The sequence below is a fragment of the Aspergillus stella-maris genome (assembly GCF_047715825.1).
Source record: "Aspergillus stella-maris strain CBS 113639 unplaced genomic scaffold BDV14scaffold_31, whole genome shotgun sequence".
NCBI lineage: Eukaryota > Fungi > Ascomycota > Eurotiomycetes > Eurotiales > Aspergillaceae > Aspergillus > Aspergillus stella-maris.
Window position 1 is genome coordinate 274,176 of NW_027396825.1, and position 27,517 is coordinate 301,692.

The 27,517-nt window shown below is 50.7% G+C and overlaps 10 protein-coding genes across 10 annotated transcripts; 5 read left to right on the forward strand and 5 right to left on the reverse strand.

Moving 5' to 3' along the window:
• Positions 1-454: 454 nt before the first annotated feature.
• Positions 455-5,252, reverse strand: cef1 (putative cell division control protein (Cdc5); the record flags this gene model as incomplete). The annotated part of the gene is made up of 11 exons (XM_073771295.1): positions 455-631; positions 678-1,837; positions 1,889-1,923; positions 1,977-2,041; positions 2,130-2,157; positions 2,253-2,332; positions 2,650-2,653; positions 2,694-4,652; positions 4,708-5,048; positions 5,133-5,166; positions 5,227-5,252. The coding sequence occupies 11 exons, from the start codon at positions 5,250-5,252 to the stop codon at positions 455-457; spliced, it is 3,909 nt and encodes a 1,302-aa protein (XP_073627636.1).
• Positions 5,253-5,618: 366 nt separating this feature from the next.
• Positions 5,619-8,437, forward strand: BDV14DRAFT_190135 (uncharacterized protein; the record flags this gene model as incomplete). The annotated part of the gene is made up of 5 exons (XM_073771296.1): positions 5,619-5,752; positions 5,812-6,750; positions 6,801-7,009; positions 7,404-7,761; positions 7,831-8,437. The coding sequence occupies 5 exons, from the start codon at positions 5,619-5,621 to the stop codon at positions 8,435-8,437; spliced, it is 2,247 nt and encodes a 748-aa protein (XP_073627637.1).
• A 2,069-nt stretch (positions 8,438-10,506) lies between these two features.
• BDV14DRAFT_174578 (ribonuclease H2 subunit C) lies at positions 10,507-11,636 on the forward strand. Its single transcript, XM_073768913.1, has 4 exons — positions 10,507-10,806; positions 10,858-10,935; positions 10,990-11,198; positions 11,254-11,636. Exons 1-4 carry the CDS (start codon positions 10,653-10,655, stop codon positions 11,287-11,289), a joined length of 477 nt encoding a protein of 158 aa, XP_073627638.1. The 5' UTR covers positions 10,507-10,652; the 3' UTR covers positions 11,290-11,636.
• On the forward strand, positions 11,637-13,030 carry BDV14DRAFT_174581 (putative mRNA decapping hydrolase). Its single transcript, XM_073768914.1, has 3 exons — positions 11,637-11,849; positions 11,933-12,589; positions 12,637-13,030. Exons 1-3 carry the CDS (start codon positions 11,771-11,773, stop codon positions 12,882-12,884), a joined length of 984 nt encoding a protein of 327 aa, XP_073627639.1. The 5' UTR covers positions 11,637-11,770; the 3' UTR covers positions 12,885-13,030.
• Positions 13,031-13,141: 111 nt separating this feature from the next.
• Positions 13,142-13,972, forward strand: BDV14DRAFT_190138 (ubiquitin carboxyl-terminal hydrolase; the record flags this gene model as incomplete). Its single annotated transcript, XM_073771297.1, has 2 exons — positions 13,142-13,193; positions 13,272-13,972. 2 exons carry the CDS (start codon positions 13,142-13,144, stop codon positions 13,970-13,972), a joined length of 753 nt encoding a protein of 250 aa, XP_073627640.1.
• Positions 13,894-16,050, reverse strand: BDV14DRAFT_174583 (MT-A70 family). The gene has a single exon (XM_073768915.1). The coding sequence runs from the start codon at positions 15,990-15,992 to the stop codon at positions 14,169-14,171; it is 1,824 nt and encodes a 607-aa protein (XP_073627641.1). The 5' UTR covers positions 15,993-16,050; the 3' UTR covers positions 13,894-14,168.
• A 161-nt stretch (positions 16,051-16,211) lies between these two features.
• On the reverse strand, positions 16,212-18,280 carry BDV14DRAFT_174586 (putative beta-ketoacyl synthase (Cem1)). The gene is made up of 5 exons (XM_073768916.1): positions 18,110-18,280; positions 17,535-17,701; positions 16,931-17,464; positions 16,511-16,879; positions 16,212-16,456 (listed from the first exon to the last, which is right to left on the reverse strand). The coding sequence occupies exons 1-5, from the start codon at positions 18,159-18,161 to the stop codon at positions 16,286-16,288; spliced, it is 1,293 nt and encodes a 430-aa protein (XP_073627642.1). The 5' UTR covers positions 18,162-18,280; the 3' UTR covers positions 16,212-16,285.
• A 199-nt stretch (positions 18,281-18,479) lies between these two features.
• BDV14DRAFT_174588 (agmatinase) lies at positions 18,480-20,045 on the forward strand. Its single transcript, XM_073768917.1, has 3 exons — positions 18,480-18,698; positions 18,753-18,879; positions 18,940-20,045. The coding sequence occupies exons 1-3, from the start codon at positions 18,573-18,575 to the stop codon at positions 19,971-19,973; spliced, it is 1,287 nt and encodes a 428-aa protein (XP_073627643.1). The 5' UTR covers positions 18,480-18,572; the 3' UTR covers positions 19,974-20,045.
• Positions 20,046-20,880: 835 nt separating this feature from the next.
• Positions 20,881-22,197, reverse strand: cdc42 (Rho family GTPase CDC42). The gene is made up of 4 exons (XM_073777423.1): positions 21,951-22,197; positions 21,680-21,799; positions 21,129-21,507; positions 20,881-21,070 (listed from the first exon to the last, which is right to left on the reverse strand). Exons 1-4 carry the CDS (start codon positions 21,968-21,970, stop codon positions 21,011-21,013), a joined length of 579 nt encoding a protein of 192 aa, XP_073627644.1. The 5' UTR covers positions 21,971-22,197; the 3' UTR covers positions 20,881-21,010.
• Positions 22,198-23,879: 1,682 nt separating this feature from the next.
• Positions 23,880-25,922, reverse strand: mirC (siderochrome-iron transporter MirC; the record flags this gene model as incomplete). Its single annotated transcript, XM_073771298.1, has 5 exons — positions 23,880-23,954; positions 24,004-24,665; positions 24,720-25,454; positions 25,509-25,639; positions 25,702-25,922. The coding sequence occupies 5 exons, from the start codon at positions 25,920-25,922 to the stop codon at positions 23,880-23,882; spliced, it is 1,824 nt and encodes a 607-aa protein (XP_073627645.1).
• Between the last annotated feature and the right edge of the window lie 1,595 nt (positions 25,923-27,517).

A 27,517-nucleotide genomic window follows, 5' to 3' on the forward strand; every position in this document is an offset into this window, starting at 1 on the left:
ATTCCCTTCCCTTTCTAATGAGTCGTCCTAGGGGTGCTCGGAGTACGACCCCAGTGTATGGCTCGAAAATGTACAGAGTTTCATTCATTCATACTGGGGAATACTTGTATAGGGTATCTACCTCTTCTAGGTATATGGAACCTAAACCTAGATGTGTAGATAGTAAATGCATATTTATGGCGACTCAACCGCATGAGCTCTGGGCACACAAAGGCTTCTCCGCCAGCGAATTACGTAACCCCACCATAAGGATCGATGTCTGATTAATGTAGAATGTATTTCTGATATAAACCCAATACTCCAGTTCCAGGTATATCGCCTTCCCGAACGCCGCGCCGCCAGCCCCCTGATTCCTCCTAACAATGCCAAATAACTATACTATGTACAAGATCGACTGCTTGAATAGAGAATAAGAAAAAACGAGAACTACCGCTGAACATTGCACGCTGCACCATCACCAGTTCCATGTTCGGCTCGATGCAGTGAACACGGGGGGCTTCCATTGGAGTCTGGCAGGGTCGATCTTGCGGGTTCCCTTGATCTTTTCTTTTTCTAGGCGTTTGTTGCGCTCTTCGACGACTTGGTCTGTTAGTACTATGACCCAGTTTCCTTTCTGTTTGGTTGTTAGTTTCTTGCATAGTTGATAAATGGGGCGGTATGGAAAGAAAGAAACGTACGTGATATCTCAGCATCCTGTAAGTAACCAGTGTCTCATGGACATCCTTCTCCGTCATGGAAGTCAGCACGGCGAGTTCGTTTTCGCTGACCGCTTCACGTCCCGTATCGGTGAGGATTTCGACGAGGGTTTCGCGCCAGTACTGACGATACCCGAGCAATCCAAGATCACTGAGAGGCTTCTCAGGAGAACCGAGTTTGCCTTCGCGCTTGCTGAGCTCGTAGCTGAACGAGATGAGTAGTCTTCCGAATCCGCGCCGCTGGTATTGGGGTAGTGTCAATATACAAGCCAAGTTGTAGCCTTCGGCGGAGTCTTTTTCCTTAGAGAAGTAGCCGACAAGGTGACATCCTGTCTCATCTCTAGTGCACATGCAGTAGAAGAGGAATGGGTCGACATCATAGTAGAGGGTTTTATGGTCGAGGAATAGCTTTGAGAGGAGACAGAGATTGCGGCACCATGTTCGCTGACGGCGGCCGTCGACTTCGAAGAATGAGATATTGTCGTCGCGGTAGATCTCGTTTCCGGGTGGGTGCGTAAGTGTACACTTTGAGCGGTGGCGTTCGAAGGCGCGCTTATTGTCGAAATAACTGAGACAGAACTCGTCGATGTAGACGACGTCTGCGTCGGAAAAGGATTCAGGGTACGGTGAGAAGTACCAGGGCTCGACGTCAAACTTGCCCATCTGAAGTCGATCCAGATTGCGGACTCTGTGGATCTCTGTCGGGTTCTGTGTCATACTACCGCTGGTACGAAGTCTCTCGATTTCTTCTTCGCGTGAAACCTTGCCCAAGGCCTTCTTCTCCTCTTTAATCTCCTTGGCATCAGAAAAACTGGCGTCCGCCATCTCAACATCCTCAGAGTCAGCTCTGGGAGTGCCGTCGGCAGATATGGCTTCAGAGCCAACGATAGACAAGTTTAGGGGAGTCTCGTCGCCCCGGTTCTCCTTCCCACCCGCTTTTGATGGGCGAGGCACCTTGCCGATATTGGCATTCTTGCCTGTGAGGAGGTCTGGAGTGGCGGAGACATCACGACTGCCAGCTCTGACACGCTTGTTCTTGCTAGGAGCTTTGTTGGCAGGACCAGTCTTTTTCTTCTCGGGCTTCTCGGGCTGCGGCCATTCCACTTCCTTAGACAAGTCGAGTCTTTCAGAGGGCACCCATTCTAGATGTTGTCAGTACAATAGTCCGTTGGCACTTTCACCGTAAGACATACCATCCAGACGCTTGTTGAAGTCGACATAATGAACGCTAGACTCATGGTTAATAACAGTATTCCAAGGAACCAGTAGATAACGACTTACTAGAATATGCGACCACTTTGCTTAATTTTAACAGACAGGATTTCCGCCTTTCGCAACTCCCCATCCTATAAAAATATTAGCGTCCATAGTCTATACAGAGATAATCACGTGATCCACGCAAAAGCTGCAGCGAAAGAGGTCTGCACAACGCACCTTGTGGACCATAGCCTTCGTACCGATCCTACCGCCCAGATTAGCATACGCGACCGAAGAAACCGATGGCGAAAAGTTCAAATATCGCAGTTAAAATAATGTTCATGGTCCAGAATAACTCACTTCAGCGTGTTGAGCGTGGCAAACCCCTTGTCAACGGGGTCCGGGGTTCCCGTGGCCTCGCCGTGGGCGCCCATGATAATCTAAAGCTGGTGAACGGTCTATCAAAGTTGAAAAGAGAGATGGAACCGCCTTTATGGGCAACTTTTGCGATGGAAACCTCGCCAGACTCTTGGGGCGATGATTGCAGGATCGAGTGTTGGAAGGGGCGGGAGAGAGACCGCCTTCGCGGTTTTGCCTGAGCAGTCAGTCCAGTTTGTGGTTACCCGTCCGCTTTTAGTAGTCGTGACCTGACGTCGTAAGGGTTACGGTAGAGATGATGGTGGTGGTATCTACGATCTATTGATTATGCTGAGATGAGGTAGAAGCGATGAGGATAGAATACATTGTAAATCTGTACAGTACTGAACTGGCTTCCATATATCCACGCCTCACTTTCTCTACCAACCGTTCGCCATGCCCCCAACCAGCTCGTCCAATTCCTCCTTTCTCGACCGGTATTGCTCCTGGGCTTCTCGTTCCCTACGCATCACAAAGGCCACATCCTCACGCAGCTTCTCAAGCCTTCTTGAAATAGCTGCCTCTTCTGAAATTTGGAGTGTGCGGAAAGCATCAAGCTCGTCCTTTGACTTCTCTAGGGCTGTGTGGGCTTCGGTGACCTTGTTCCGGAGCATCTTTGCCCGGTTTTGATATCCACCGTAGTGAAGAGCAAGCTTTTTCTCGAGCTTGTTGCCTTGTTCGGCCGTCGCGAGAAGAGACGCTTGTACGTTATCAAAGACGCCAATCATGCGCTGCTCTTGCTGGTACTCATCCTCTTCCTCATCGCCAGCATAGCTAGATAGGCCAGGAAGAACATTGTCGCGACTCGACGACAACTGCGTGTCAAATTCTTGTGACCACTCTTGCAATCCAGAGGAAGAGACCTCTGCTGCAATGGCCGCACGAGCTTCTTCCAGCCATCGATCGTCGAGTCTCTCGAGTTTTCGAGGCTTGCCTTCAATTTTGGCACCGGGAACTGGGAACTTGCGCGCATCGTTGGCGATAAGGATAGCGGCTTCTCTAGCAATAAGACCGGTGACTCCATCTGTTACATGAGACGCCCGCTCCATTAACGCATCAATATCAAGCACAGCAGGCCGGGGCAAGCCGCGTTGGTAGACCTGCGACTGGCGCTTATGTTCGGCTTCGGCTGCGTGCGCGCGAGCTTCCTGCTCCCTTCTATCTCGCTCTGCTGAGTCTTCTTCACTGTATTCTGCTGCAACAGATGGCTCGGCCGTTTCGGATGGCATTTCCTCTAACTCCCACTCGGTCTCCTTAGGCTTGGGAAGTGTTGCAAGCTTCCCACGAATGCCTTGGCGCGCAAGGTTTTCCTGCATCCGGACTTCTCGAGGCGTGCTTCCAATAAGCTGTCCGCCGCCAACTTCTTGGTTCAGTGAGAAATGGTCACGAGGTGTCCGCAAGGGTGTGGCTCCGGGGCCAGCGCCGCCAGGAAGAGGTGTCGCGCCCACTGCGCCGCCTTGTCGAAAAGGCGTAGCCATAGGGTTTGGTGTGACGATTTGTTGACGGCGAGGAGCAATACCCTCAAAACCTGTAGATGATCCTCCTTCATGTAATGGTGTATTCTCACCACCCAAAAGCGAAGACTGAGTCTCCGTTAGGGCTCTAATATTCTTGATCTCGTTCGCAATGTGATCTTCCTCTGGCGGCGCTCTGGGTGTTCGAATTGGTGTACCCCCAACCATTGCAGAGTAGTTTCCAATGAGACCTCGAGGACCTTCTCCATCGTCAACCATCCTGCTGGTTTTGTCACCCGCCATTCCCATCTTAATAATGTCTTCCATTTCACTTTCGCTGACCTGGGGTGCAGGGAGGACAAGTGATCGCCGTTTGCTGCTTTGCTCGGCTTCACGGATCTTCTGCATCTGCCCTGCCCGAGCAGCAGCGGCGAAGGCAGCGGAGTTGCCACCCTTGTCATTCTTCCTCTTCTTCCGGTCGGCTTCGTCGTCCTGGTCTCCTTTGCGCTTGTTTGCGAGTTGCTGTTTTCGAGGGTCGAACGCCTCGCGTTGCCGCTCATTGCGGGATTCTTCCTCGGCGGTGTCGTAGAATCCAGGTGCCGCTGGCTTTTCAAAGGGGATATCTGCGTTGTAGTCCATCTCGCCCGCCTTCCGGGTAACCACCTTGATATTGATACCGGCATTCTTGAGCTCACGGCGCTTCTGAAGTACTGCAAGTCGCCGCGATTCTTCTAGCTGTCGCTCTCTGGCCTTGCGCTTGGCCTTTTTACCCTGTGTGTTAGCAAGACGCGCTCGCGCCTCGCTCAACATTTCCTTCTCATCCTCATCAAGATCAATGGTATCCGGACGTGCGGGTTTTGATTCAGGATCGGGGTCAAGTTCACCGGGCCTAGTAATCATCAGCAAAAATGATGGACCTTTTTCACACGAACTTGTGTACATACCGTAAACGCCTAACATCATCCGCACTGGGCGCAGAAGCCTCGGTCCCGGGACCACCAAGACCAAGCTCATCGTTCTCTCGTGCTTCAGCTTCATCCAGAAGCTTCTGGTATCGTTCCAAACACTGTGTTGCCGTGCGCCCAACAATAGGTGCAATTGTGCGCCATTGCGTCGGCATCAACTTGGCCAGGTGCAATAGCTTCTCATCCTCCTCCCGAGACCATTCCACCTTCCTGATGCCCGGGTCCAACCATTCCACCCATCGCGCTTTGCACTGTTTCGGGGTCTTTCGTGCGAGGAGTGAGGAGACACGCGCCCATTGGTTTAGACCGTACTTCGAGACCTAGAGGAGGGCAGGAAATGTCAGTACGTCGCGCGATTGTGTGAAAATCGAAAGCATCATCGAGATTCGTGTATATAGGCTTACCGCTGCCCGAAGAACCTCATCCTCAATGTTCGTCCTAGGAGTGGAACTGTTAGCTTCGAGCTCGAAAAGTTAATGAATTGACATTGAAACTTACCAAACACCTCCTTTGACGACCGGCATGGCTGCTGAGGGTCGACAAGACCGTCGTTATTACAGTTCAAAAGTTGGAATCAGCGTCTGATAGAATCAAGCACGCTCAGCTGCAGCGAGTATAGGCAAGCTGGCCGGTGTCGAGAACAACGCACGCGGAGACGGGGCGGCGAGCAGTGATGAAGAAGGCTCATCAAGAGCCTACGGTCCGCGGTAGGCGCGCAACAGGTTTAGCGCGATAGGCGCATCTAGCCTCCCCGCCCTGTTACATAAGCAATACCCAGATTTTTGATCGAGCGATAAAAAAGTTTCGGGCGATCTACGACTCTTATCAACACAGGAACTGGGTCGGATTTTTTGTTTGTGTTTGATTCTCTGGTAGGCAGATTTGTCAGAATGTCTAGTACGATTGAAGCGCCCCGGCAGTTTAGCCAGCCCTCGAGGAAGGGCAAGAAGGCTTGGAGAAAAAATGTGGATGTTACGGAGGTGCAGGAGGGTCTCCGACTGTTGAAGGATGAAGAAATCAAAGGGTACGAACCCATATGTTTACTATCCAGCGACACCGCATGATATTAACAGACTTTTACAGTGGTGTTCTAGCAGAACAACCCTCCGAAGAACTCTTCGTTATCGACAAAAAAGGCTCGTCCGAACTCCGCGACACCCACCGGAAACAAAACAAGAAGCTTCTCAAGGCAGACGAAATCCTCGCACAGCGCTCAGCAATTACCGCAGTCGACACACGCAAGCGTACAAACTCAAAAGTGACAGACGGTGTCATTGAACCAAAGACCAAGAAGCACAAAAGCGACTGGGTTAGTCGCAAGGAATGGAACCGCTTGAAGCAGGTGGCTAAGGAGGGCAAGCCGTTAGAGAAGACTGGTGCTGCTGGAATCTTCGATCCTTGGGCCGATGAGGCGGATCCTACGCCGTATGACGACCCTCAGTTTGATTACCTTGAGAAGCCCAAGGCCAAGGTCCTGCCGGATACCCTGAAGCGGGCTCCTATCTCGCTTGCTGCGAATGGAAAGGCGGTTCCAGCTGTGCGTGCGCCGACTGCTGGTACGAGTTACAACCCAACTTTCGAAGACTGGGATGCGCTGTTGCAAGAGCAAGGAGAAAAGGCCGTTGAGGAAGAGAAGAAGCGTTTGGAGGAGGAGCGCAAGGAGCAGGAGCGTCAGCGTCTGATTGCCGAGGGCCAGGAAGACGATGGCGAGGCTAGGTCGGACGATGAGAGTGCCTGGGAAGGCTTCGAGAGCGAGTACGAGAAGCCAGAATGGCTGAACAAGAAGCGCCCCGAGCGAAAGACGAAAACACAGAGGAACAAGATCAAGCGAAGAAAGGAGGTTGAGAGGCAAGCCAAGTGGGAGGAACAGCAGAAGAAGAAGGAGGATCAAGTCGCTCAAGCCAAGGCTATCGCAGAGCGTCTCAAGAACCAAGAGCTTGAACGCGTGGACAGCGATTCTGACGACTCTAATGAGGGTGATGATACTCAGCTACGCCGGAGACCTCTGGGAGGAAGACTAAGGTACGTTCTTTATGATCGCTGTCTATCTGCTTCGGTACTAACTTCACCAGTGCCCCTGAGAAGAACACAGAGGTAGTCTTACCAGATGAGCTGCAAGACTCGCTACGTCTGCTGAAGCCAGAGGGTAACCTCCTCGACGACCGATTCCGGACGTTGATTGTTCAGGGCAAGTTGGAGGCTCGCAGACCCATTACACAGCCCAGAAAGGCCAAGCGGGAGGTGACGGAGAAATGGGCCTACAAGGACTTCAAGGTCCCTGGTCTATAATTGCACTCGTACATAATTTCTTCTAGATATCACGTTTAGGCGCACTGGGTAAAAGTCATTCTTCATTAGGCTTCGCATAAGCTCTGTCTTCTCTTTCGTATCTCGATGTAATGCTACTCTAAACAATGACAATCATTGTCTCAGTGAGTTTTCAATGTCCTCCCTCGTGCTCGAATCCCAAATGTATACCACCCAAGTGGGTCAAAGCAGGCCAAAGCCTCAGCGCAACCTTACCACAGGAAATTTTAGTCTTAGCGCGGAGCGGAGATAAGCCAACCTAGACCCGCAAACATGAATTTCTTCCATTCTCCCTCCGCCGCCGATCAATCCTAACTTCCAATCCGATTCCCAAGTCCACCATGCAATAACGCCCAACTTGGACTCAGATTATTGCATTGGAATGGAACCCAAGTCGCTATCCAGCAACTGGAAAAAGCTGCAGGAGACACTCAAGAAGGACTCCGCGGCTTCGTCCGCGCCAAAGCGCAAGCGGTCTGATCAAGAGAACACGAAGGATGATTCTTTGAAGAAGAGGAAGACTGGTATTTCTACTGTCGCAAAGGGTTCAAAGGAGAAGAGCAAGGGAGATCGAATTTCGAAGACACAAGCATCCACGCAAACACAGTCGAAATACGTCCCCAAGAAACGGAAGAACATGTCCGAGACCCAGGCGGAGGGGAAAGAAACTACCTCGCAGTATGTTACAAGCGGAGGATCGAAGGATAATATTGGGTGGTCGAAAGAGTGAGTGCAGCATTTCGATACACATACCAACCAGTTATTCTCATGAAACCACTACTGACAATTTTCTAGTGTCGAACTAGGCAAATACATAGCAATCGACTGCGAAATGGTTGGCGTGGGTCCAAATCCCGACAACGACTCGGTGCTTGCCCGAATCAGTTTGGTCAACTATAACGGCGACCAAGTCTACGACTCCTACGTGCGCCCCAAAGAAATGGTTACAGACTGGCGAACATACGTTAGCGGAATCCTACCGAAACACATGATCGAAGCGAGGACACTGGAGCACGTGCAGAAAGAAGTCGGCGAGATTCTAGACGGTCGAATCCTAGTCGGGCATGCGCTGCGGAATGACCTGGACGCTCTATTGCTTAGCCACCCGAAACGGGATATCAGAGATACGAGCAAGCACCCTCCGTATCGGAAGATTGCAGGCGGAGGATCGCCGCGACTAAAGATCTTGGCGTCCGAGTTTCTGGGACTAAAGATTCAGGATGGAGCGCATTCTAGTGTGGAAGATGCCAAGGCCACGATGTTGCTTTATCGACGGGATAAGGATGAGTTTGAGAGGGAGCATTCGAAGAAATGGCCCGTCAGAGTTGCGCCAGAGAATAAAGAGAATGGAGGCGAGGAGAAGAAGAAGAAAAAGAAGAAGAAGAAGACGCGTAAGAGGTGAAATCCTTTTTTGGAAGCTTTCTCAGATGCAATATACCCCAGAATTCAAAAGCTTATCATATACCTTCCGGTTGTGACCAATTGATCGACATTTCGGCTAGAAGCATCTATAAAGTAAACTAGTCACTATATGTACCAAAACCCACCGCCCCTTCTTTTGATCTGACGTTCCTAGCCCGATGATCATTTGAGATATAAAGCTAGTGAGCTGCAGTAAGAAAATGGCCAGAGCAAACTCGGGCACGGCCAATATACTTCGGCATGACTGCCAAAGAGCCTGTGTCATCGAAGCTAGCGCTTTTGTTTTTACCTCCACAGACTATTATATTAGTGACTTAGCGCGTTTTGAAGTATGACAACTGCAGCATTCATGTCAGGGCCCGAGTACTCAGCGTGTGTAGTTCGAGCTCCGAACATTGGACATGAATAAAGGAACCCATTCGATGGGTCTACAATCCCATTCCCCGGATAAAAAATGAAGCCAAACATGATCAAGTGAAACGTGTCTGCATCGAGGGACTTGAGTCCTATATTCGTGAACGAAAGTTCTTTTAGAGCAGAGAGCCCCCGTGGTAAACTATTGGTAACAAGATACCATTCGGAACCAATGGTTGTCACACTTTCGAAGCGTAGCTTCTGGAGGGTCTCACGATGGGAGCGCAGAAAACGATGGAAATCAGAGCCTTCCCAAACCGCCAGACAGTTGCTAAGTGACAGGCTTTGCAGTTGGGAACGGAAGGGCCGATTGCACAATTTTTCCAGGAAAGAAGACGGCACTTGGTGGTAATCAAAATCGAGGTTTAACTCTCGAAGACTCGCGGCTTTCTGGATCAGCTCTCGGAAATAAATCCAATTTTGCAAGAACAGTGTACCGTGGCGTATAGTGAGTGACTCGACTTTAGACCATATTCCTGAGAATCTTCCATGCCAAAAGAAAGACTGATTGAGAATGTGCTGATCCAAGAGTGAATCCTTTATGACCATGTCCCTACCGTTAGTATAACTTTTTGCAGTGTTATCGATGCGGATTGATTTCATGTCCAAGTCTGTTTCCATAATCATTGCGAAAACGATTACTATTGCGTCAAGGGATGACAATCTCTCACAATCATACTTGAACAGGCCTCTGCCTATAGGGATCTAAGTAGACACGGGGAAGCTGTTGTGTAATCCAATATGACTGCAGTTGATGAAATGCCGAGGCATATCTCGCCATTGATTGATATGACTTGTGTCCAGAACAAGCCAAAGGTCATTAGCTGAGGTTCAGAGAAGCGCAGGGGCAAATTAGGATTATTGATGATTTCTCGTGTCCAGTTAATGCCACTTCCATAGGAGAATGATCCTTCTCGTGGCACGAACATGATTGTATGAACCAGTGCTGCCAACTCTGGGTTCCTGGCCAACGCTTGAAAGTTCATCAAGGATCTTGTTGAGAGATCCGTTTTGATTTCACCAATCCCACATTGGGATACGAAATGCCGAAACGCACATTTTGATATGTAGTTGCACGTAAGACGCAGTGAACAAATGCTGCAAAGGTCCAGGTAAGCAGATATTTGCTGCACTAATTCAGGAGGCAGGCTATCGAAACGACCAATTTACCTGTGTGTGACTGGATACACAACATAATGGTACGTAGCGCGGAGCGCAGATCCTCGAAGCAGTCCCATCGGAAAAAAGAATATAGTACTGTGTCGACTGATGGAGATTTGCCTCACGGGTTAGTCTAAGCAGAAGAATATGAAGAGGCCAGAGGGGATACTTATGTATAAGAACAATGTTTGTCTGATGTGTTTCTATGTTTCGTGTTTGGAGGCAGTGAAGATGAACAAAGCATTTCCTCTGTTGACGATAGTATGATAAGAGAAAAACTTTCTCTATTTTACTCATTCCACTGAGATACGGGAACATGAGGGAAACCGAGAAGCCAAAGCAGCTAACAGTTGCAGAAGAGTAGGTAGAAGAGGTAGAAGTACAGGGTAAGTGGTCCCCGATAGCACTGACTGGGCTATGATAGGTAAGCTAGGCTTGGCTTGGCTCCCACTTTACGCGGTCTGCGCGTCGCGTCTTCTCTCCGCATCGACCAAACCTTTGTACCAGAGGTCCAGAACATCCAACCTTCTAATTCAGAACTCTTCTTGGCGTATTGCGAGTTGAAAAGTGACGAAACACACCATTGGGACAAAGCAAATAGATCTTTACTTGAGGAACCCATGATGTTCGCGATCAAACCTAAACAACAGACGTCGGAATCTGAGGACCAGTCCAACGGCAATTGCACGCCCAACATTCTCCCCTGTCGTATACACCATGATGGCCCGGTGAACTCAATAGACCGATATTGGAAGCCTGTCGCGGACGAGAAAGGTGAGCAAGCGCTAAACCCAAATCGCCGCGTTCGTTCTAATGGCCTCCAAGATAAGGATCTTCCGACGGCATACTTTCGAGGACGGAAGCTACGGGGTCGACGCGTGCAGATACCGGAGGGATATGAGGGTAGGTGGCCGTCCGTACAAGTATGCCAGGACATTCTGATAATTATAAAACCAGGGGTTGTGGCAACGCATTCAGATCGCGAAATACCATCTACCACGAACAATGAGATATTGAACGAGGAAGGCGAACAGGCCGAGCCGGTGAAAATATTGGAGAAGCGAGCTACATTTGGAGAATACATTGTATGGGGGCATGAAACGATTCCAGCTGCTGATGATTCATTCGTCAAGGGCGTGGAGGAGTGGGTGAAGTTTGCTGAAGCGGTATATTATTTGTCTTCCTGTCTTATAACGGCCTTGAGGCTGATCCGACATATAGATGCACACCGAGAACGGTCAGAAGAATTCGACTTGAACCGATTGGGGTTCGACGTCCTTGCGGACCTGCGCATCGCGCAGTCAAGGCATACGAAGCAAATATCGGCCTCAAGATACCGAGGAAATACATTTCCCGGGTTTCGGATACCGAGGAGTCCAATCTCAGAGCGGTAAATCTCTGTCACAATGAGATACTACGAGTGCCACTTCCAGGCGACTACTACGCACGCTTGTGGATGCCAAGAGAAGGGCTCTTCTGGCTATACTCCACATCCTGATCTTCTATAATGTCTATGGCTAAGAACCGCCGCGCCTACTTGATACCCAACCATAAGCTTTAGCTATAGCCTCTCAGATACCAGAAACAAGCGCAGCCAGAATGCATGCCGTTGATTGTTTTTATAATCTCGATAAGGACGTAGATAAGCTTGACCGCCCCACTTGTTCTGCCGAAGACCGATAACATTTTCGAATCCCAACCTCAACACATATACAGTTCTATACCTCAATTCCTCGAAATGGCGTCCATCGACAACTCGAAAGCTGACGCTGAAGCGTTGATCTTGAAGTTCGAGGTTAGTAAGCTTCTGAAGCAAGGTACGCCCAACCTAGAGCAAGAAACATACACCCTGCAGCCCCCGCAAGCAACACCGAAACAACAACTAACAAAACACTACCAGACCAGAATGGCCGCCGAATCGTCCTCCTCGGTACAATAGATAACCAGCAAGGCCTTCTCATCGCCGAACGAACCGCATTCGCAACCGAGTCTCTCGCTGTCCTTAAAGCCTTCCACTCCTCGATAACACGCATCAACAACCTCGGCGACAACGACATTTACCGTTGGTACCTTGCCTCCTCAGGAATAGACGCTGACGGACACCCTTCGCATGATCTCAAGCTTAACGTCATCTGGCCGTGCACGGAGCAGCACATCAAAAAGTACTCAGACCAAGTGCTGCGCATGGTGACCGAGACGCCGGAGATCTACCGCGACTATATCCGTCCTTATATGCAAGCTAAGCGAGAAGAGGGCAGACTCAACTGGGTGTTCAATATCCTGGAGGGTCGGACAGAGCAGGAAGATGTTATACTGAGGGACGATGAGCATGGCGCGGAGGATGCGTTCCTTATGTTGCCTGATTTGAACTGGGATCGCAAGACCATGGGATCATTGCATTTGTTGGCTCTTGTGCAGAGACGTGACATTTGGAGCTTGAGGGATTTGAAAAAGAAGCATGTACCTTGGTTGAAGTATTTGAGGAAGCGCGTGCTTGAGGGGACGACCAAGATGTATCCGGATCTTGAGGAAGATCAGTTGAAGCTCTATGTTCATTGTAAGTTTCTGCCCTCATTTGTTGTTCACTCTGCTAATGTCCTCCAGACCAACCAACCTACTACCACTTCCATATTCACATTGTCAATGTCATGCTTGAAGCAGGTGCGACACAAGCTACTGGAAAGGCGTTCGGATTGGAGAATCTCATTTCGCAGTTGGAGACTCTTTGTGGAGACGACGAGGCGAGTATGGCAGATGTCAGCTTGACTTACCACCTTGGGAAAGCCAGCGAGCTATGGACGGATATCTATGCCCCCCTGAAGCAGGGTTCCAAACCGGTAAAGACTAAATAGACAAACAATCACAAATAACGGATCTATGATCATATCTAGCGATGAATCTCTTTCATAAAAGTTGTGTTTCTTGATCAATAAGCTCATAGGCGCCATTAAATTGTCTCCGCCTTGCGGTCCGATTTCAACCCCGCAACACCTCTTTCTCCCCTCACCAACTCTCCAACATCAACACCACTTTCGCATCTACATATAATACTCATCTCACCCCCATCGGACACTCCATCACCTCGCGTCGATCGAAAAGAACCTTCGCAATGGCCGGAAACCCCGACGTCGCAAAAGACAACAAGGCCTTCGTGCCCCTCGGTACGCCTCACCATCGATCCCCAACCAGCCGCAACCACCTTCAAAAAGGATCCCAAACTAACCAAATCCCTGATCTAGAAAACAACCCCGAAGTAATGTCCCACCTAGTCCACCAACTCGGCCTCTCCCCCTCGCTAGGCTTCACAGACGTCTTCTCCCTCGACGAACCCGATCTCCTCGCGCTCGTCCCCCGCCCCTCGCACGCCCTTCTCCTCGTCTTCCCCGTCTCAAAAACATACGAGGCCTCGCGCGTAGCAGAGGACAAGGATATCCCCGAATATACAGGCTCCGGACCGTCTGAACCAGTAATGTGGTTTAAGCAGACGATCCGCAATGCATGTGGGCTTATTGGACTCTTACACGCTGTTGCAAACGGTGAAGCGAAGAGGCATATTCTGCCGGGGTCTGATTTGGAACAGTTACTGAAGGATGCGGAAGGACTTGCGCCTATCCCGAGAGCGGACTTGTTGTATGAGAGTAAGGCGCTGGAAAGCGCGCATGCGGATGCGGCCAAGTTGGGCGATACGAAGGCTCCTGGGGCCGAGGATGATGTGGATTTGCACTTTGTGGCGTTTGTTAAGGGGGGTGATGGGAAGTTGTGGGAGTTGGATGGGAGGAGGAAGGGGCCGTTTGAGCGGGGGGTGTTGGGGGAGGATGAGGATGCGTTGAGTGAGCGGGCGTTGGAGTTGGGGGTTAGACGGTTCTTGGATGTTGAGAAGCAGGGTGGGGAGGGGGATTTGAGGTTTAGTTTGGTTAGTTTGGGGGGTGTTTTTGATTAGGCATTGAGGGGTTGCCTACGGGGACTGCGTAAAGGAATCCATCAATGTATATGCAGGGCATACTTGTGGTGTAGTTATTAGATCTGGCTTCCCCATAATGTTTAGATCATCTGCTGTATCTATCCATGTCATGTTGACAACAGATCAGAGAATACCTCACCAGCTAAACCAAGTGCAGACCGAAATATAGTACATATCAACCCTCTTCATCATCAGCCCACCACCCTTCAGCATTGAATTTAAGAGCCTCATCACCGACAGCGCACCAACCCACCGTCAAATTCCTCGCAAACACCTCCAGTGCCGAGTACTGTATCTGCAACGACCCATCAGCAGTCCCTGTAGCCGCAGCAGTAGCACCATCCACAATCTGAGTCTGCCGTGTAAAGAAAACCCTCTCAAATACCTCCTTTAGATTCGGCTTTCGGGAGTGCACGTCAGGAACAGCGGCGATAATCTTTCGCTTGACGGTACGGTCGGTCCCGAGCTCACCCTCTCGTTTCCTCTGGCCGATAATAAGAACCTCATATGGCTTCCGCCAAAGCCCGTCAATGGGCGTCAAGGGTCGTCCGTCCAACGTAGTCTTGACCCAAATCCACTGCTCAATGACGACGAACCCAGCCGTTGCAAGAGCGGTATACGCTGCTTCTCGCGATTTAACCGAGTTGGTCGTCCATATAGCTGCGATTGAGATATCAGATTGATTCCCAACCTGATCTCCATTCCCGCTGTCATTGCCTGGGGTGCAGGAGCCAGGCTGATACGCATGCACAGCAAGAACAGAGAACATATACTCCGTCAACAACTCCGTATCAGAATAAGCCTGCGTCTTGTAGTGTCCGCTTCGAGTCACAGATTTATTTGACCAGGGCGGGTCGAGGAGGATGAGGTTGAATTTCTGGTCTGGTGAGAGGTGCGGTATGGGTGTTGTATTGCCATACTCTTGCAATAGTGCTGAGGGGCATAGAGGAAGGGTAGTTAGGATGAATGTTGCGAGAGGCGGGATATAGAAAACTTGATCCTGAGCTTGAGCGTAAGCTACCCCGAGAGCATCAACATCAGCACCAGCACCAGCATCAGCATCAACATCAAGGTCAAGGTCAGGGTCTAAACTAAGCCCCCTCTCTCTAAACGCCTTAACCGAGAAGAACCTCCGCGCATCAACAGTAGCAGTTTCCCGCGACGTGTTTTTAACAACGGTATTGATGATCTCGCCCTCGTCGACGAAGATATTTCTCCCCGGTGCGAGGATCAAAGGCGGCTGAACCAGGTTCTGCGTCTTGTCGTACTCGTCGAACGCCAGGCCTAGCCCGCGTTGAGAGTTTTGGAGGCCGAAGTATGCGGTGTGGAATTGGTGTTTAGCACCTTTTTCTTCTTGATCATCGTTATCATTGTTGTAGCTTGGTTGGTTCACGGAAGCTGGATTTTTCTTTTTCTTCCTGTTCCTATCCTCTGGCGTTTTCGTGAGTCTCTTTCGTCTTTCAGGACGTAGATTACTTAGGACCCATTTTGGCTGGGTATTTTGACTTTTCTGCGTAGTACCAGTCGCATCCCGTCCAGAAGCCGTAGAATCAGGCCCATTCCCATTCTCTCCAGCTTCAGGGTCCGGGAGAGTTAACCTAGGAAAACACCACTCATTGCTAGACCCTGAATCCGAGCGAAATCTCGCTTTAATATCCGCTAAAGCATCAAACAAAATTGGCGCAAGCTCATCATAAAGCTCCCTCTCAGAAAGCGGGATCCTTGCAAGAAGTTTCCCGCGCTTCGCAGGTGTTTTGGGTTCTGGTGGTGTTGGGTAAGGCTCTTTTCTTGGTTCAGTAGAGTAAGATCGTCTTCTTTTATGTGTATGTTTAGTTGGGCATGTTGTTGTGCTTGTCTTGGTGTTGCCGTTGCTGTTGGGGGTTGACTGCGGCTGCGGCTCCTGGGCCAGTTCCTGTGCTAGTGCGATCGATGTAGGAATGTCGATCAAAAAGACTGTATCGGATGCGTTTTGGTATAAAATTGAAGAGTTTGGTGTCATTACCACTGAAGTACGCCTCAACAGTGGTGGTTGTGGAGCCGTGGACAATGTTTTTGAGGTGGATGTAGAAGTTTGGTTTGAGATTGGTCGGGTCGCATATTTGACCATGCGCAGAGAAGTCAACGGACGAGTATATTAGCACCACAATCAGTTCAGGCAGGTATTTTACTTTAGCGGCAAGATCTAGACTATGATATAGATGATCTGGTTCAAGAATTTGTTTCTATTCAATTATTCTTATGGAAAGTCGCTTCATACAATACTATCGTACAAGGTCCCACGTTATACTCCTACTATACACTCAGTCCATGCTTCGAAAAGCAAAGACTACTATTCGTCCCTCCAAACCCGAAGCTATTCGCCAATGCGACATCAATGTGACGTTCCTGAGCCTGGTTTGCCGCGTAGTTACAGTCGAACCCGTCCGCTAAGCGGCTCAGGTTGATGGTCGGTGGCATCACATTCTAGTAGGCAAAAGTTAGCCGACGTACGACTTAGTGGGAGAAAAATATACTAACCTCGTGAATAGCAAGGACGGTGAATAGCGCCTCGATGGACCCTGCTCCTCCGAGAAGATGCCCTACCGCTCCCTTCGTACTGCTGATGTTCACATCGGCTGCTGTTTGTTTACCACCGGGACCTAGAAGGAAGGCTTTTATGGCGGCATTTTCAGCTGCGTCACCGACGATTGTTGAGGTCGCATGAGCGTTGACATAGTCAATTACCGATGGTTCGAACTTAGCGTTCTTTAACGCCTTCTTCATCGCTAGTAAAGCTCCTCCTCCATTCTCCTTGGGAGCCGTCATATGGTAGGCATCGCCTGAGCATCCATATCCTTTGAGCTCAGCGTATATGCGAGCACCTCTCGCTTTCGCGTGTTCTAGCTCCTAGAATACAGGATTAGCCCCACGGTCCGCTGCGTGATTCAGGTTCCATACCTCTAGAACTACCATAGCAGCACCCTCACCCACAACGAATCCTTCACGATCAGCATCGAAGGGCCGCGATGCCTTCTCGGGGTTCTCATTGAAGCTCGTCGCTAGACTTCGCGCCCTTGCGAATCCTCCGACTGCAAGCGGGTGAACACAGGATTCCGCTCCGCCAGCAAGCATCACGTCTGCATCTCCGCAGGCGACGAACCGAGCAGCATCACCAATTGAATGAGCTCCTGTCGTGCATGCGGTAGTCGCCGCATGATTAGGGCCCATGAAACCGTACTTCATAGAGATATGGCCAGCTCCGAGGTTGATCAACAGCTTTGGCACAAACAGTGGAGACACCTTTCGATAGCCGCCTTTCTCGTACGCCACAACAGTGTCATAAATCTCGTCAAAGTTGCCAATGCCTGATCCTAAACAGACACCAGTCGACTCTCGCTGGTCTTCAGCTGTTGGCTTCCACCCTGCATCCTCTAGCGCCTCTTCTGAAGCGGCCAGAGCATACTGGGCGAATTTCGCCATCTTGCGCTCATCCTGCTACCGTTAGCTTTTGCACTTGATACAAAACACAATGAAACAGAAGTTAGCTGAAGTACCTACTTACATCTCGACTCATCCATTCCAACGCCGTCCATCTCCCCTCCGCACGAGGGCCAGACGGAACCACCGCGGCGATCTGACAAGGCAAATCCGCGAATCTAGCATCGCGATCCTTGACATTGACAATCCCGCAATGCCCATCCAGAAGGCGCTTCCAAGTGCGACGAACCCCTACAATATGACAAACAACTTAGTATACCATAGTAGTCAATTGAAGCGACAGGACTAATCAGGCATGGCAAAGCAAGAGCGGAATGCATGCCGCATAGGTGCTAAACAAGCTGTAGCTCCATCACCAGGTCCAGCTCCAATTCAGCCGAGGCAGGCCAAATGACTTGTAAGGGAGGAGTATACACCGTCTTATCGTGTATAGCTACCTCTCTTGGAACTGCACCGTCCACGTCGGATCCGAACTGACCTTCCCCTTCGAGAAGTGGAGACGTTGGAGAAGATGCTGGGAGAAGGTTGAGGAATCGCGTCACCGGGTTGACAATGGCATTGGGTATTTCTTGATAGAGCGATAACGGTGTAGAGTGCATTTGGGATTGATATCAGAACAATATAGAGAGTATCACTCACCTACGCCTAGGGGCGTCACCGCACCAAGACCTGTTACGACAACACGCCGCATGGCATTTTGTTCTGTCTGTCGCGCAGTTGTAGAATGTAGGTCAGAAGATTGGAGTCAGCAAGCTTAACACCAAACTTTTAAACAAGCGTAGACTATGCAGCGCAGCAACAGCAAGCAGCGCGCGTAGATAATTGATTCTACCAGAACTTCTCAGCAGCCCGAAGAGGAAAGTCCAATCGACATCAGTCGACCAGGCACCAAGGCACCAAAATGACGCAGTGTCAGCCAATCGGCGGTAACGTCGCTATCGATAAGAGATTGCATTACAGCCGATTACGATACGCTGCTTTTTATTTTACGCTCCACTGCTTTCCATATATTCGCCTCTGGAGCTGGGCGATTTCTTTCTTTCTTTTACTTGTTGCTGTTGCTTCTTCGCTGTTATACTGTTTAGCATTGGTGAGCGTTATAATGAAGTTCATTTGCGCTGGATTGTTGGCGCTGGCTGGGACGGCTCTGTCCTGTGCTGGACACCATGAACATGAGGATATCCCGCAGGAAGTACGAGAGGAGTTGCTTGCGAAGTGGAATCAGGAGGTTAGTATTTCAATTCTTGAAATTATATGCGTGCATTTACTAACTGATGTCTAGTGGTCTTTCTCCGGACATGCTAGCTTCGCGCACCTGAAGCCCGTCAAGTGTCTCGTCGAGCCGGACGAGAGGTATGACATAGCCGTCATTGGTGCACCCTTCGACACAGCGGTCAGCTACAGGCCAGGTACGCCTCCACCAATTACCCAATAACTCACTTTAATTGCAAGCATCTAACAAAAAGCAGGTGCCCGCTTCGGCCCCCGCGCAATTCGCGCGGCCAGCGCCCGCCAAATGGCCGGTACATCATTCAACACCCGCGCCGGCATAAACCCCTACAGTTCCTGGGCCACCATCAAAGACTGCGGCGACATCCCCATCACGCCCTTCGACAACGGGCTCGCCGAGCGCCAAATGTACGAGGCATTCCTAGAGCTCGGATCCCGCAAGCCCATCACCCCCGCCAACGCGGAGGTCGGAACGAAGGGCATCGGTGCCGGAAAGGCCAAGCTCGTTACCCTGGGCGGCGACCACAGCGTTGCGCTCCCTGCCCTGCGTGCGTTGTACCAGATCTACCAGAAGCCTATTACGGTGCTGCACTTTGATGCACATCTCGATACGTGGAATCCCGTGCGGTACTCGGCTTATTGGCAGTCTGAGCAATCGGCTTTCAACCATGGTTCTTTCTTCCATAAGGCTTCTCGCGAGGGACTTATCTGTAACTCGACTTCCGCGCACGCTGGTCTGAGAACTCGTCTCACGGGCGTCGACGATAGCGATTACACCGCTCCCGGAACACCCGAGCAGGGCTTCATGCGCATCCACGCCGACGACATCGACGAATTAGGTGGCCCCATGGGCATCGTGCGCAAAATCATGCAGCGCATCGGTCTAGACACCGACCAACCCGTGTACCTCTCCGTCGACATCGACGTTCTCGACCCCTCCACCGCCCCCGGCACCGGAACTCCCGAGCCAGGCGGCTGGACAACGCGCGAATTCATCCGCATCCTGCGCGGCATCGAAGACCTGAACATTGTCGGGGCTGATATCGTTGAGGTTTCCCCTGCCTACGATAACAAGGGCGAGACGACGGCGCTGGCGGCGGCGCAGGTCGCGTATGAGATTCTCACGAGCATGGTTAAGAAGGGTGTCAACGCTGATATTGGCGGGTGGTATGGACGGAAGGAGGGGGAGTTGGCGGAGGAGTTGAAGAGAGAGCTTGAGGCTGAGGTTGAGGCTGTTAAAAAGGCGGAGGCTGTGCTTAAGGATGAGCTTTGAGCTTTGAGCTTTCAGCTTTACGCCCTTGAGTGATGAGATATGAGACTTAAGATTTGTAGATGATAATGAATGAACTGCATTGAAGATATATGAGTGTTCTCTTTTTCAGTAGACGGGCTTGTAGAGACAAAGGAAAGTTGGTATTCAGGTAGGGCTATCAACAAGCTTCTTAAAGCCCTACCATAAGGATAACCCTAAAAACGACACTGCCACCAATGAATCAAGAGACATCACTCTCCATTGGATAATCTGAGCTATCAGCTAACAGCTAACGCTATCTAACCCACGTCTCACGATACGAATAAGAAAAGGAAGAGAGGAAGAAGAAACGGCACAGTAAATGCAATTGCAGTTGCAGTAGTAAGCGTAGCAGCAAACTGAGAGAAGAGCAGCATAAGATAATAAACATATAATATCGAACCAGAGCCAACCAAAACAGACAGGACGCCTCGACTTCCAACGCCAACTTCAGGTGATGAGAGCAAAGGAGTGAAGTGGGAATAGACAGGAAGTGGAAGGGATGAATATGATGGCGAGCGACGACGGAATGAAGGAGCGCAAGGGGGGAATCGAGTGATAAGTAGGTAGTGCTAGTAACAATAGGCGTAGTAGTGTATAGAGTGTAGGTGGATGTGGAATGGAACGGAATAGGCGGGCCAAATGTGATATCAGCTGGTGCGAGACGAGGCTGCTCGTTTTCGTATAATGTTTTCATAGCAGCGCTCAAAAGTGTATGGATAAGGTTGAGCCGTAACAGGCAGGTGGCAAATGGGTCCATGGGTTAGAACCCAACATAACAATCATTATGCAACCCCAATCCCGGGCATGATAACAAGAATTCCAGTCAAGGATCGGTCAACTCTCAATGGTTGAGTGTTCGTATAATGCGCAAGTCATTGCGTGTGTTCCGGATCAAGCAAATTCTCAGCCACCCTAATATCATGCGACACATTGAAGATCACCAAAGTTGTAGATAGGATGAGCCCGACTATCTACTAGGATAGGCATTGCTCCGTTCCACTATTCGTTGTGCTAATTTAGAGCAAAACGCACCTCGACCGCTTCTTGGGGGCGGGTTCGAGCGCGGCGACGATAGCCTAGATCATAATTAGCCCCATCATGCGGTCTACATGCCAACCTTGTGCGAAGACGTACCTCGTCGAAGACATCTTTAAGCTTGTATTGAGTCAAAGCCGAACATTCAACGTATTTCACGGCGCCCAGATCCTTCGCCATGCGGTCACCGTCTTCCTTGCGGATCGGCTGCATCTTCTGCCGGGCCAGTTTCTCACGGACCGCGCCGTCATCGCGGAGATCGACTTGTGTTCCGACAATCAGGCATGGGACACCGGGGCAGTGGTGGTGGACCTCGGGGAACCACTTTTCGCGAACGTTCTCAAAAGACGCGGGAGAAGTCACGGAGAAGCAGACAAGGAAAACATCTGTCTGGGGGTATGAAAGAGGACGAAGTCGGTCGTAATCCTCTTGACCGGCGGTATCGAACAATCCCAAGGTGTATGGCTCATCGCCGATCCTATTCAATACCCCGCGATCAGTAAAGCTCACAAAGTAATCGATGAGGCGTTTATCGGGGCGCGAGAACGATATGTGGTGATATTCCGCGCTTCCCGGACCGTAGAAGCAGCGACAGGCGACAGGGGAAATGCAAATGTTGGGAGCTCGGCGAGACGGTAATGGTGACTTACATGACGGTCACGGCATAGTTATCAAAGACAGTAGGGACGTATTCTGAAGGGAACTTGTTCGTTGTGTACGAGATCAGGAGACAGGTCTTGCCGACAGCACCATCACCGACCACGACACACCTATGGAGGTGAAACCCGGAGCGTTAGCAAAACTGCTGATAAGAACCCGATGGTGGTTGATACCGCTCAGAAAGGGGTGGAGAAAGAATCGCGATCCGGAAAAAAGAGCCAGGTATAGCCAGAGCTTGGGGCATAAGGAGCGAGTACGTACTTGATAGTGGCTACAACCATCTTGAAAGACCGAAAGAATCTGATGCTCTTGCAAAGCGGATGGTTCGAGGTTGTCTAGACCCGAGACAGGTCGGATAGGAGACAGGAGCGGTGAATGGGAGGGGAGGAGGATTCGGGTCGTAGCGATGGGGAGCGACACAGGCCGGAAATGAAGAGGAAGGAGGTGACTTGAGAAATTCAGATAGGCGAAAAAGGGGATATCAATGAGGAGCCGCTAGAATTGACAGAGGTTGGGGTGCGGTGAATGATGCTGTCGGTGGTGAAAGAACGGAGGGCCAGCCAATGTGGGAGGGTCGAGGCGGAGAAGACGGTTATTGCCTGTTGAAAGCTGCTGGAACGCACGGTTGGTTAGCCTAGTCTGAGTTGAGTAGTTCTCCCTCTCTCTCTGGCCGGGCCTTTTCTGCTCGACCGTTTGTTATCACAATCAAACAATCCCAGTAGCTCAGTTTTCTTTCATGGGGTGCAGTTTAGCTCAAAATCCTGCGCTTTCCAGAACACCCCGAAAATTGGCGATGATCAGGGGGGCAAGCAGAGTAGACAAAGCCATGAAGCAAAATTATGACAGCCCGTCAGTTGTCACACGTTCTGCAAACGGCTCGACTGGAATTAAACGGCAGGAGGATATTATTTGCAAAGGAAAAAGCAATGGGGGCGACCCTGCGGCCACGGCCACGACTGCGACAACTCACCTAACTAAACCAGACCACGTCCGAACTGGCGTGACCTGTTCGGAGTTTGCGACTTGAACAATTATATCTGTTCCTCTTTGCTGGCAAGGGTCGATAACTTCTGACAGTTGGACGAACGGAAGAAGATCGAAGAGGTTCTCACAAGGAGGGGTAGACTAGCAGCTGGCAGAAGGTGGGCGAGGTGGGAGAGTGGGAGAGAGCCGCGGCACCGGCAACAAAGGGTCGATCTCCAGTGTTGTTTCAAGGAGCCAACCCAGTAGATCGATATCAAAGGTTGGGTCTAGAACCCTTGACTGCTGAATCAACCGAAATGTGATAAAAGAAGAGTATGCTGACAGACGATGTGAAAGCACGAGAGGAAGAGGAAGGAAGTTGAAGAGACGGAGGCGAACAATGCTGCAGCAACTTAAAAAGTCAATACCACTCAGTACGAATGAGATAATAAGACCAAGCAACATTTCTTCACTCTCCAATCCCGGTCTCTGCACTCTCGTTTGTCCAATGGTATTCGGCCCGAGCGGTTGTCATATTTGAGGTGTCTGAAATGCCCTGCGAGTCGCTCCTCTACGCGCCGAGAAGGCAGCCATCATACATTCTATAAACAGCGTCACGTCCTTTCGACTGCAATTATCCAATTCTTTCTTCGTCTTCCCGGCCAGCTGAGTCGTAGTCCTGCGGCCTTCCGCCTCACGGAGTCAGGAAGCTGTATTCGCCATGTCTCACACTTCCCATTCGTCGGGGCTTGCATGAGTTTCGTCTGATATGACAGGGCTGCATGACTTGCTTGGCTTCTCGCGGATCTAGGCTGCAAAGCCGTCACAGCCTACGAAATTCCATCGCCATGGAAGAAAGGTAAGGGCACTCTCACACGATATCTGCTCTATTTGTTTGCCGCAATCTATGTACAGTACAGTGTAAAAATAATTGATACTTGCGAGAGGAATCTGTCGTTAAAATGGGGTCGTGAAAAATAGGATAAAATGATCAATGCGCCGGTATAATGCTTTTCGTGACGACATGTAGTGAAACGCTGAAAGTGGAAATGTATGTGCATCAGGGCGTTATTTTCAAGCTTCAAGTGGAGCTCAAGTTCGCGGATAGGCAGTTTGGTATGGCTATTGCTAGCTTCGGATGGCCATTAGTCACGAGACAGCGTTGCAGCTCTGAGCCGGAGGCAATGAAGCGTAACCGATCCTGCAAACTACAAGCGCCCGCAACAACTATGTTCGTTTCGCGCGTTCTCCCGATTCAGACTCATCTGGCTCATGCTGCTGGTGCTCGTTCGATTCGTTCATCTATTTCAGTTAGCCTGGTGCTGCGTCTTTTAGAGCGCGAGACTGTTACCTTGTCTAGCTTGTAGTTGGACATAAGCAGACTCAACGGAATCAATGGCAGGGTGGCCAAAAGAGCCAGAACCAGGAGCTTATCCATTGTCTCCTGATACGACCGGTTAATGGCGGTCCTTGCAGGGCTTCCCATCTCGTAAGACAGGGCCTTGGTCAGCTTTCCAAAAATTGCGCCGGCTTCAGACTTGTACTCCTCAGGGAGGTAGAGGCTAAGCTTGCGCGGAATGTTGTGGGTCCAGACTGCCCCTGAGATAGCAGCACCGACAGCACCGCCCATCTCCATGGATGTCAGGAACATGGCAGTGGCGGCAGCGACTTCTTGGTGGCTTGCGGACGCTTGAACGCCCAGCTGTACAGGAACATTAAGGAGACCGCCGCCCGCGCCCACTATGACTTGCGTGCCCAGGACTTGTACCCATGAGCTGCCTTCCTTGCGGTAAAGCAGCATCATCAGCAAACCAGTCATATAAATAACGCAACCGCAGGTCACGTAGACACGGTAGCGACGGGTATACTTGATCAGCAGCGAAACTGTAAACGCAGCGATGGTCGATGTGAATGCAAAGGTCTGGGTGACACGGCCAGCCGTGCCGACATCGTATCCCTGGACGACCTGCAGGTACGAATAGAGATATGGCTGAACCGAGAAGTAGAAGGCCACTATTTTTGTTAGCAAATCAAACCACATGACTTTCAGGACGAAGCGAAACATACTGAAGTAGAAGAATGCCAAGCAGCAACCGGCAAGAGCCGTACGCTGCTTGAGAAGGTGAAGGGATAGGAGAGGCTTGGGCGCAAGCTTCTTTGAGGTTTCCCAAAAAGGCAAAAAGACGAGGCAAACGACCCCGAACGCAATCATCCCAATAATGCCGTTGTTCTTCCAGCCGTTCTTTGAGTTTGCGGCAAGTGTAAGCGGGACAAGAATCAACGTCACAGCTGTCGAAAGCAGTGTCAAGCCGCCAATGTCAAGGTCATACCAAGTGCGGCGGACTGTCGAGAGGAAACCGCGTCGGTGGTGGGGTCGCTCTTTAATCAGGTTCAAGCGCTTGGCCTTGCGCTGGTTCAGCAGCAAGGAAAGAGCGAGAGGAAGGAATGAGGCCGGCAAGATAATCGACCACATTCCGTAGCCCCAACGCCAGGAGCTATGTTGGAGCACTGCATCGGCAATCGTGGGTCCAATCCAGACCGTCACTAGGAACGGCAGCTCTGGAAGAAGGGCAAGTAGGGCCCTGTTGAGAAGACTGCTGCTGTCGGCGATGAAAACTTGCTGAAGGATTTGCAACCCCGTGGAGCCAGCAGAATAGAATATCTGGGCCGAGGCATAGGTTTGAACGTTCGTTGACGCAGCCATCTGAATGTAACCCAGGACGTATATCAGAATGCTAATGCAGAATGCTTCGAAGCGACCAAAGACGTCGGCTATCTTAGCCATTGGCGGTTTCACCACAGCTGGAGAGATCGGGTCAGCGCATGAATTATCGTAGAGAATTTCGCGAGACTGACCATTGACAACATTCTGTACCACCAAAACCGTGGAAATCAGAGAGTGTTTGCTGAATGCGCTGGTCGCATAAGCCGAGAGTGACATGACAGTCTGGCCCTCCAAAGAGGTACAGAAGGCCATAAGAAAGATGCTTGAAGCCAAGTCAGACTAGTTCGATGTAACCAACCCTCTGGTGACAATATATAGACTCACCTAATATAAGCTATAATCAAGGATTTGGTTGTCCATGTGAGGTTGATCGCTTCTATTTTCCTCACACCCTCTTGAACAGAATCAACTGTGCTGCTCGCATCGTCGCTCACATATCCGTCCGCCGTCAGCAGACGCTCTCCCTCAGCTTCGGTATCTCGTCTCATATCGTCGTCGTGAAACGTTCCATATGTTGCGCTTGTACCGGGTTCAAGTAAGGGCATTTCGAGGCGGTTGAAAGTGTGAGAGGGGATCGATAGGAAGTAGGCTTGATTCGAGAAAGGTCCATTTATCGAAGTATGCACGGGATAAATAGTCGATACTGATTGTCAGCTGGAGGAGGAAGTATGATCGCGGGATGCGGAGGTCGAGGAGGTCGAGCAAACGGAATCCGAATCAGAGGAAGAAACGTGCAATAAGATCCTCAACGGCAGTGCAAGGCTATTAATCTGAGATCTGAGCCGGCCAGATCCACCTGAAGAGGAAAAAAAGAAATATACCAGCCAACGGAAAGGGGTATTTTAGTGGAGGAGAAAAAGCAACGGCCGCGCCAGACGCAACGCACGAAACAAGGCACCCAAGCTGACGGTGAGGACTTGAGTGCCGAGAACGCATGAGTGCACTAACTGGGCAAGTGGTAAGATGCGGCGCGACAGGTAGTGGAAGAACCAGGCAACTGTACACAGACATGCGAGGGCCCAAAAGGCATCCCTGTCCTACAAAAGCCAGGCTCCAGTGGGCTTGAGCTCGCAGCGACCACCACGGCGGACCCACGATCGTCAGGCAAGACTTATGCAAGTCGATGTTTAGGCCACGGGACCAGCCTATAAGATTGACGCCCGAGGCTGAGTTGGACTTGGATATATCAAATCAACCCACGGCTGGGATTGAAGAAGTTGGCAGCGGGGCCTCCGCAGCGGGTGTTTGGCGTTTGAATGTTCGACGAACTCGAGCGTTAATCGCGGACACATTGAAAGTTTAGCATCTCGCTAGCACGTCAAATGCGAAACCAGCCAAATGCCCTTTCTTGTGGCCTTGTGAGTCAAGGGGGAATGCAGGGCGCAGCTCGGAAGACGCGGTTGTGAGGTGTGAGTCTGACTTCAGAGAGGGACGTGGTGATGAGGCGGAGAGTGTGTGGCAAAACAGAGCGAACCCCAATACAGTGGGGAAACGGGAGACCGGCAAGGCCAAGTGAGCCTGAAGGGGCCAAGTTACGGCCCTGGCGAAATCGAGATACATACGGCCACTGCCGCCCACGCACGTGATTCAAGACCCGCCAAGGGCCTCAGTACTATGACTCGACTACGGACATTCCCCTTGTCAACTCGAGGTTATGACGCACAGAAATTATTCCCGAGCGCTCGAACACTTTTTTGATTTGATACAATACCTATCCATGTGCGACGCACGCCCGCAAGACAACCGCAGTTCTTGGAGGGCGCATGGGCAGCGAACTAAGATCGCTAGTGGCACAGTGTCACCCGCGTTAAGTGGACGGAAAGAATCAGATAACTGCAAATAACCTAAGATCAACTGGCGTGATGTCGGAGGCCATCGGACCAAACAACTCTAATTCTTCACCTGTCTGTTGGGTCGCAGGAGCAGATGCTCCCCCACGCCTTTACTACCTTACTACTCTTCAGTCTTCACCGTCTTCTTGGATCGCTTCCCTGGAAACTAGAAAGTGAGGCAGGCCGCAGTGGGTATGGAGCGGGTGACTCACAGATCGAAGATCATGTCTGCCCAAAGATCCCTTGCAGAAGAGCTCAGAAGAGTCAGAAGTTCAGAACTCATCATATGTCTTACCGACGTATGCATA

Excerpts from the sequence above, each read along its gene's own strand:
- BDV14DRAFT_174581 (XM_073768914.1), top strand. The coding sequence starts at position 11,771 with ATGGCGTCCATCGACAACTCGAAAGCTGACGCTGAAGCGTTGATCTTG. Across the intron at positions 11,850-11,932 it reads TAGTAAGCTTCTGAAGCAAG|ACCAGAATGGCCGCCGAATC; the intron begins GTACGCCCAACC and ends AAACACTACCAG. Across the intron at positions 12,590-12,636 it reads GTTGAAGCTCTATGTTCATT|ACCAACCAACCTACTACCAC; the intron begins GTAAGTTTCTGC and ends AATGTCCTCCAG.
- cdc42 (XM_073777423.1), bottom strand. The coding sequence starts at position 21,970 with ATGGTTGTAGCCACTATCAA. Across the intron at positions 21,508-21,679 it reads AACTATGCCGTGACCGTCAT|GATCGGCGATGAGCCATACA; the intron begins GTAAGTCACCAT and ends GGTATTGAATAG. Across the intron at positions 21,071-21,128 it reads TTAAAGATGTCTTCGACGAG|GCTATCGTCGCCGCGCTCGA; the intron begins GTACGTCTTCGC and ends ATTATGATCTAG.
- BDV14DRAFT_174588 (XM_073768917.1), top strand. The coding sequence starts at position 18,573 with ATGAAGTTCATTTGCGCTGGATTGTTGGCGCTGGCTGGGACGGCTCTG. Across the intron at positions 18,699-18,752 it reads TTGCGAAGTGGAATCAGGAG|TGGTCTTTCTCCGGACATGC; the intron begins GTTAGTATTTCA and ends ACTGATGTCTAG. Across the intron at positions 18,880-18,939 it reads AGCGGTCAGCTACAGGCCAG|GTGCCCGCTTCGGCCCCCGC; the intron begins GTACGCCTCCAC and ends AACAAAAAGCAG.
- BDV14DRAFT_174586 (XM_073768916.1), bottom strand. The coding sequence starts at position 18,161 with ATGCGGCGTGTTGTCGTAACAGGTCTTGGTGCGGTGACGCCCCTAGGC. Across the intron at positions 17,465-17,534 it reads TGGAATGGATGAGTCGAGAT|GATGAGCGCAAGATGGCGAA; the intron begins GTAAGTAGGTAC and ends TAACGGTAGCAG. Across the intron at positions 16,880-16,930 it reads CTGCTATGGTAGTTCTAGAG|GAGCTAGAACACGCGAAAGC; the intron begins GTATGGAACCTG and ends CCTGTATTCTAG.
- BDV14DRAFT_174578 (XM_073768913.1), top strand. The coding sequence starts at position 10,653 with ATGATGTTCGCGATCAAACCTAAACAACAGACGTCGGAATCTGAGGAC. Across the intron at positions 10,807-10,857 it reads GCCTGTCGCGGACGAGAAAG|ATAAGGATCTTCCGACGGCA; the intron begins GTGAGCAAGCGC and ends ATGGCCTCCAAG. Across the intron at positions 10,936-10,989 it reads GATACCGGAGGGATATGAGG|GGGTTGTGGCAACGCATTCA; the intron begins GTAGGTGGCCGT and ends TTATAAAACCAG.
- BDV14DRAFT_174583 (XM_073768915.1), bottom strand. The coding sequence starts at position 15,992 with ATGACACCAAACTCTTCAATTTTATACCAAAACGCATCCGATACAGTC.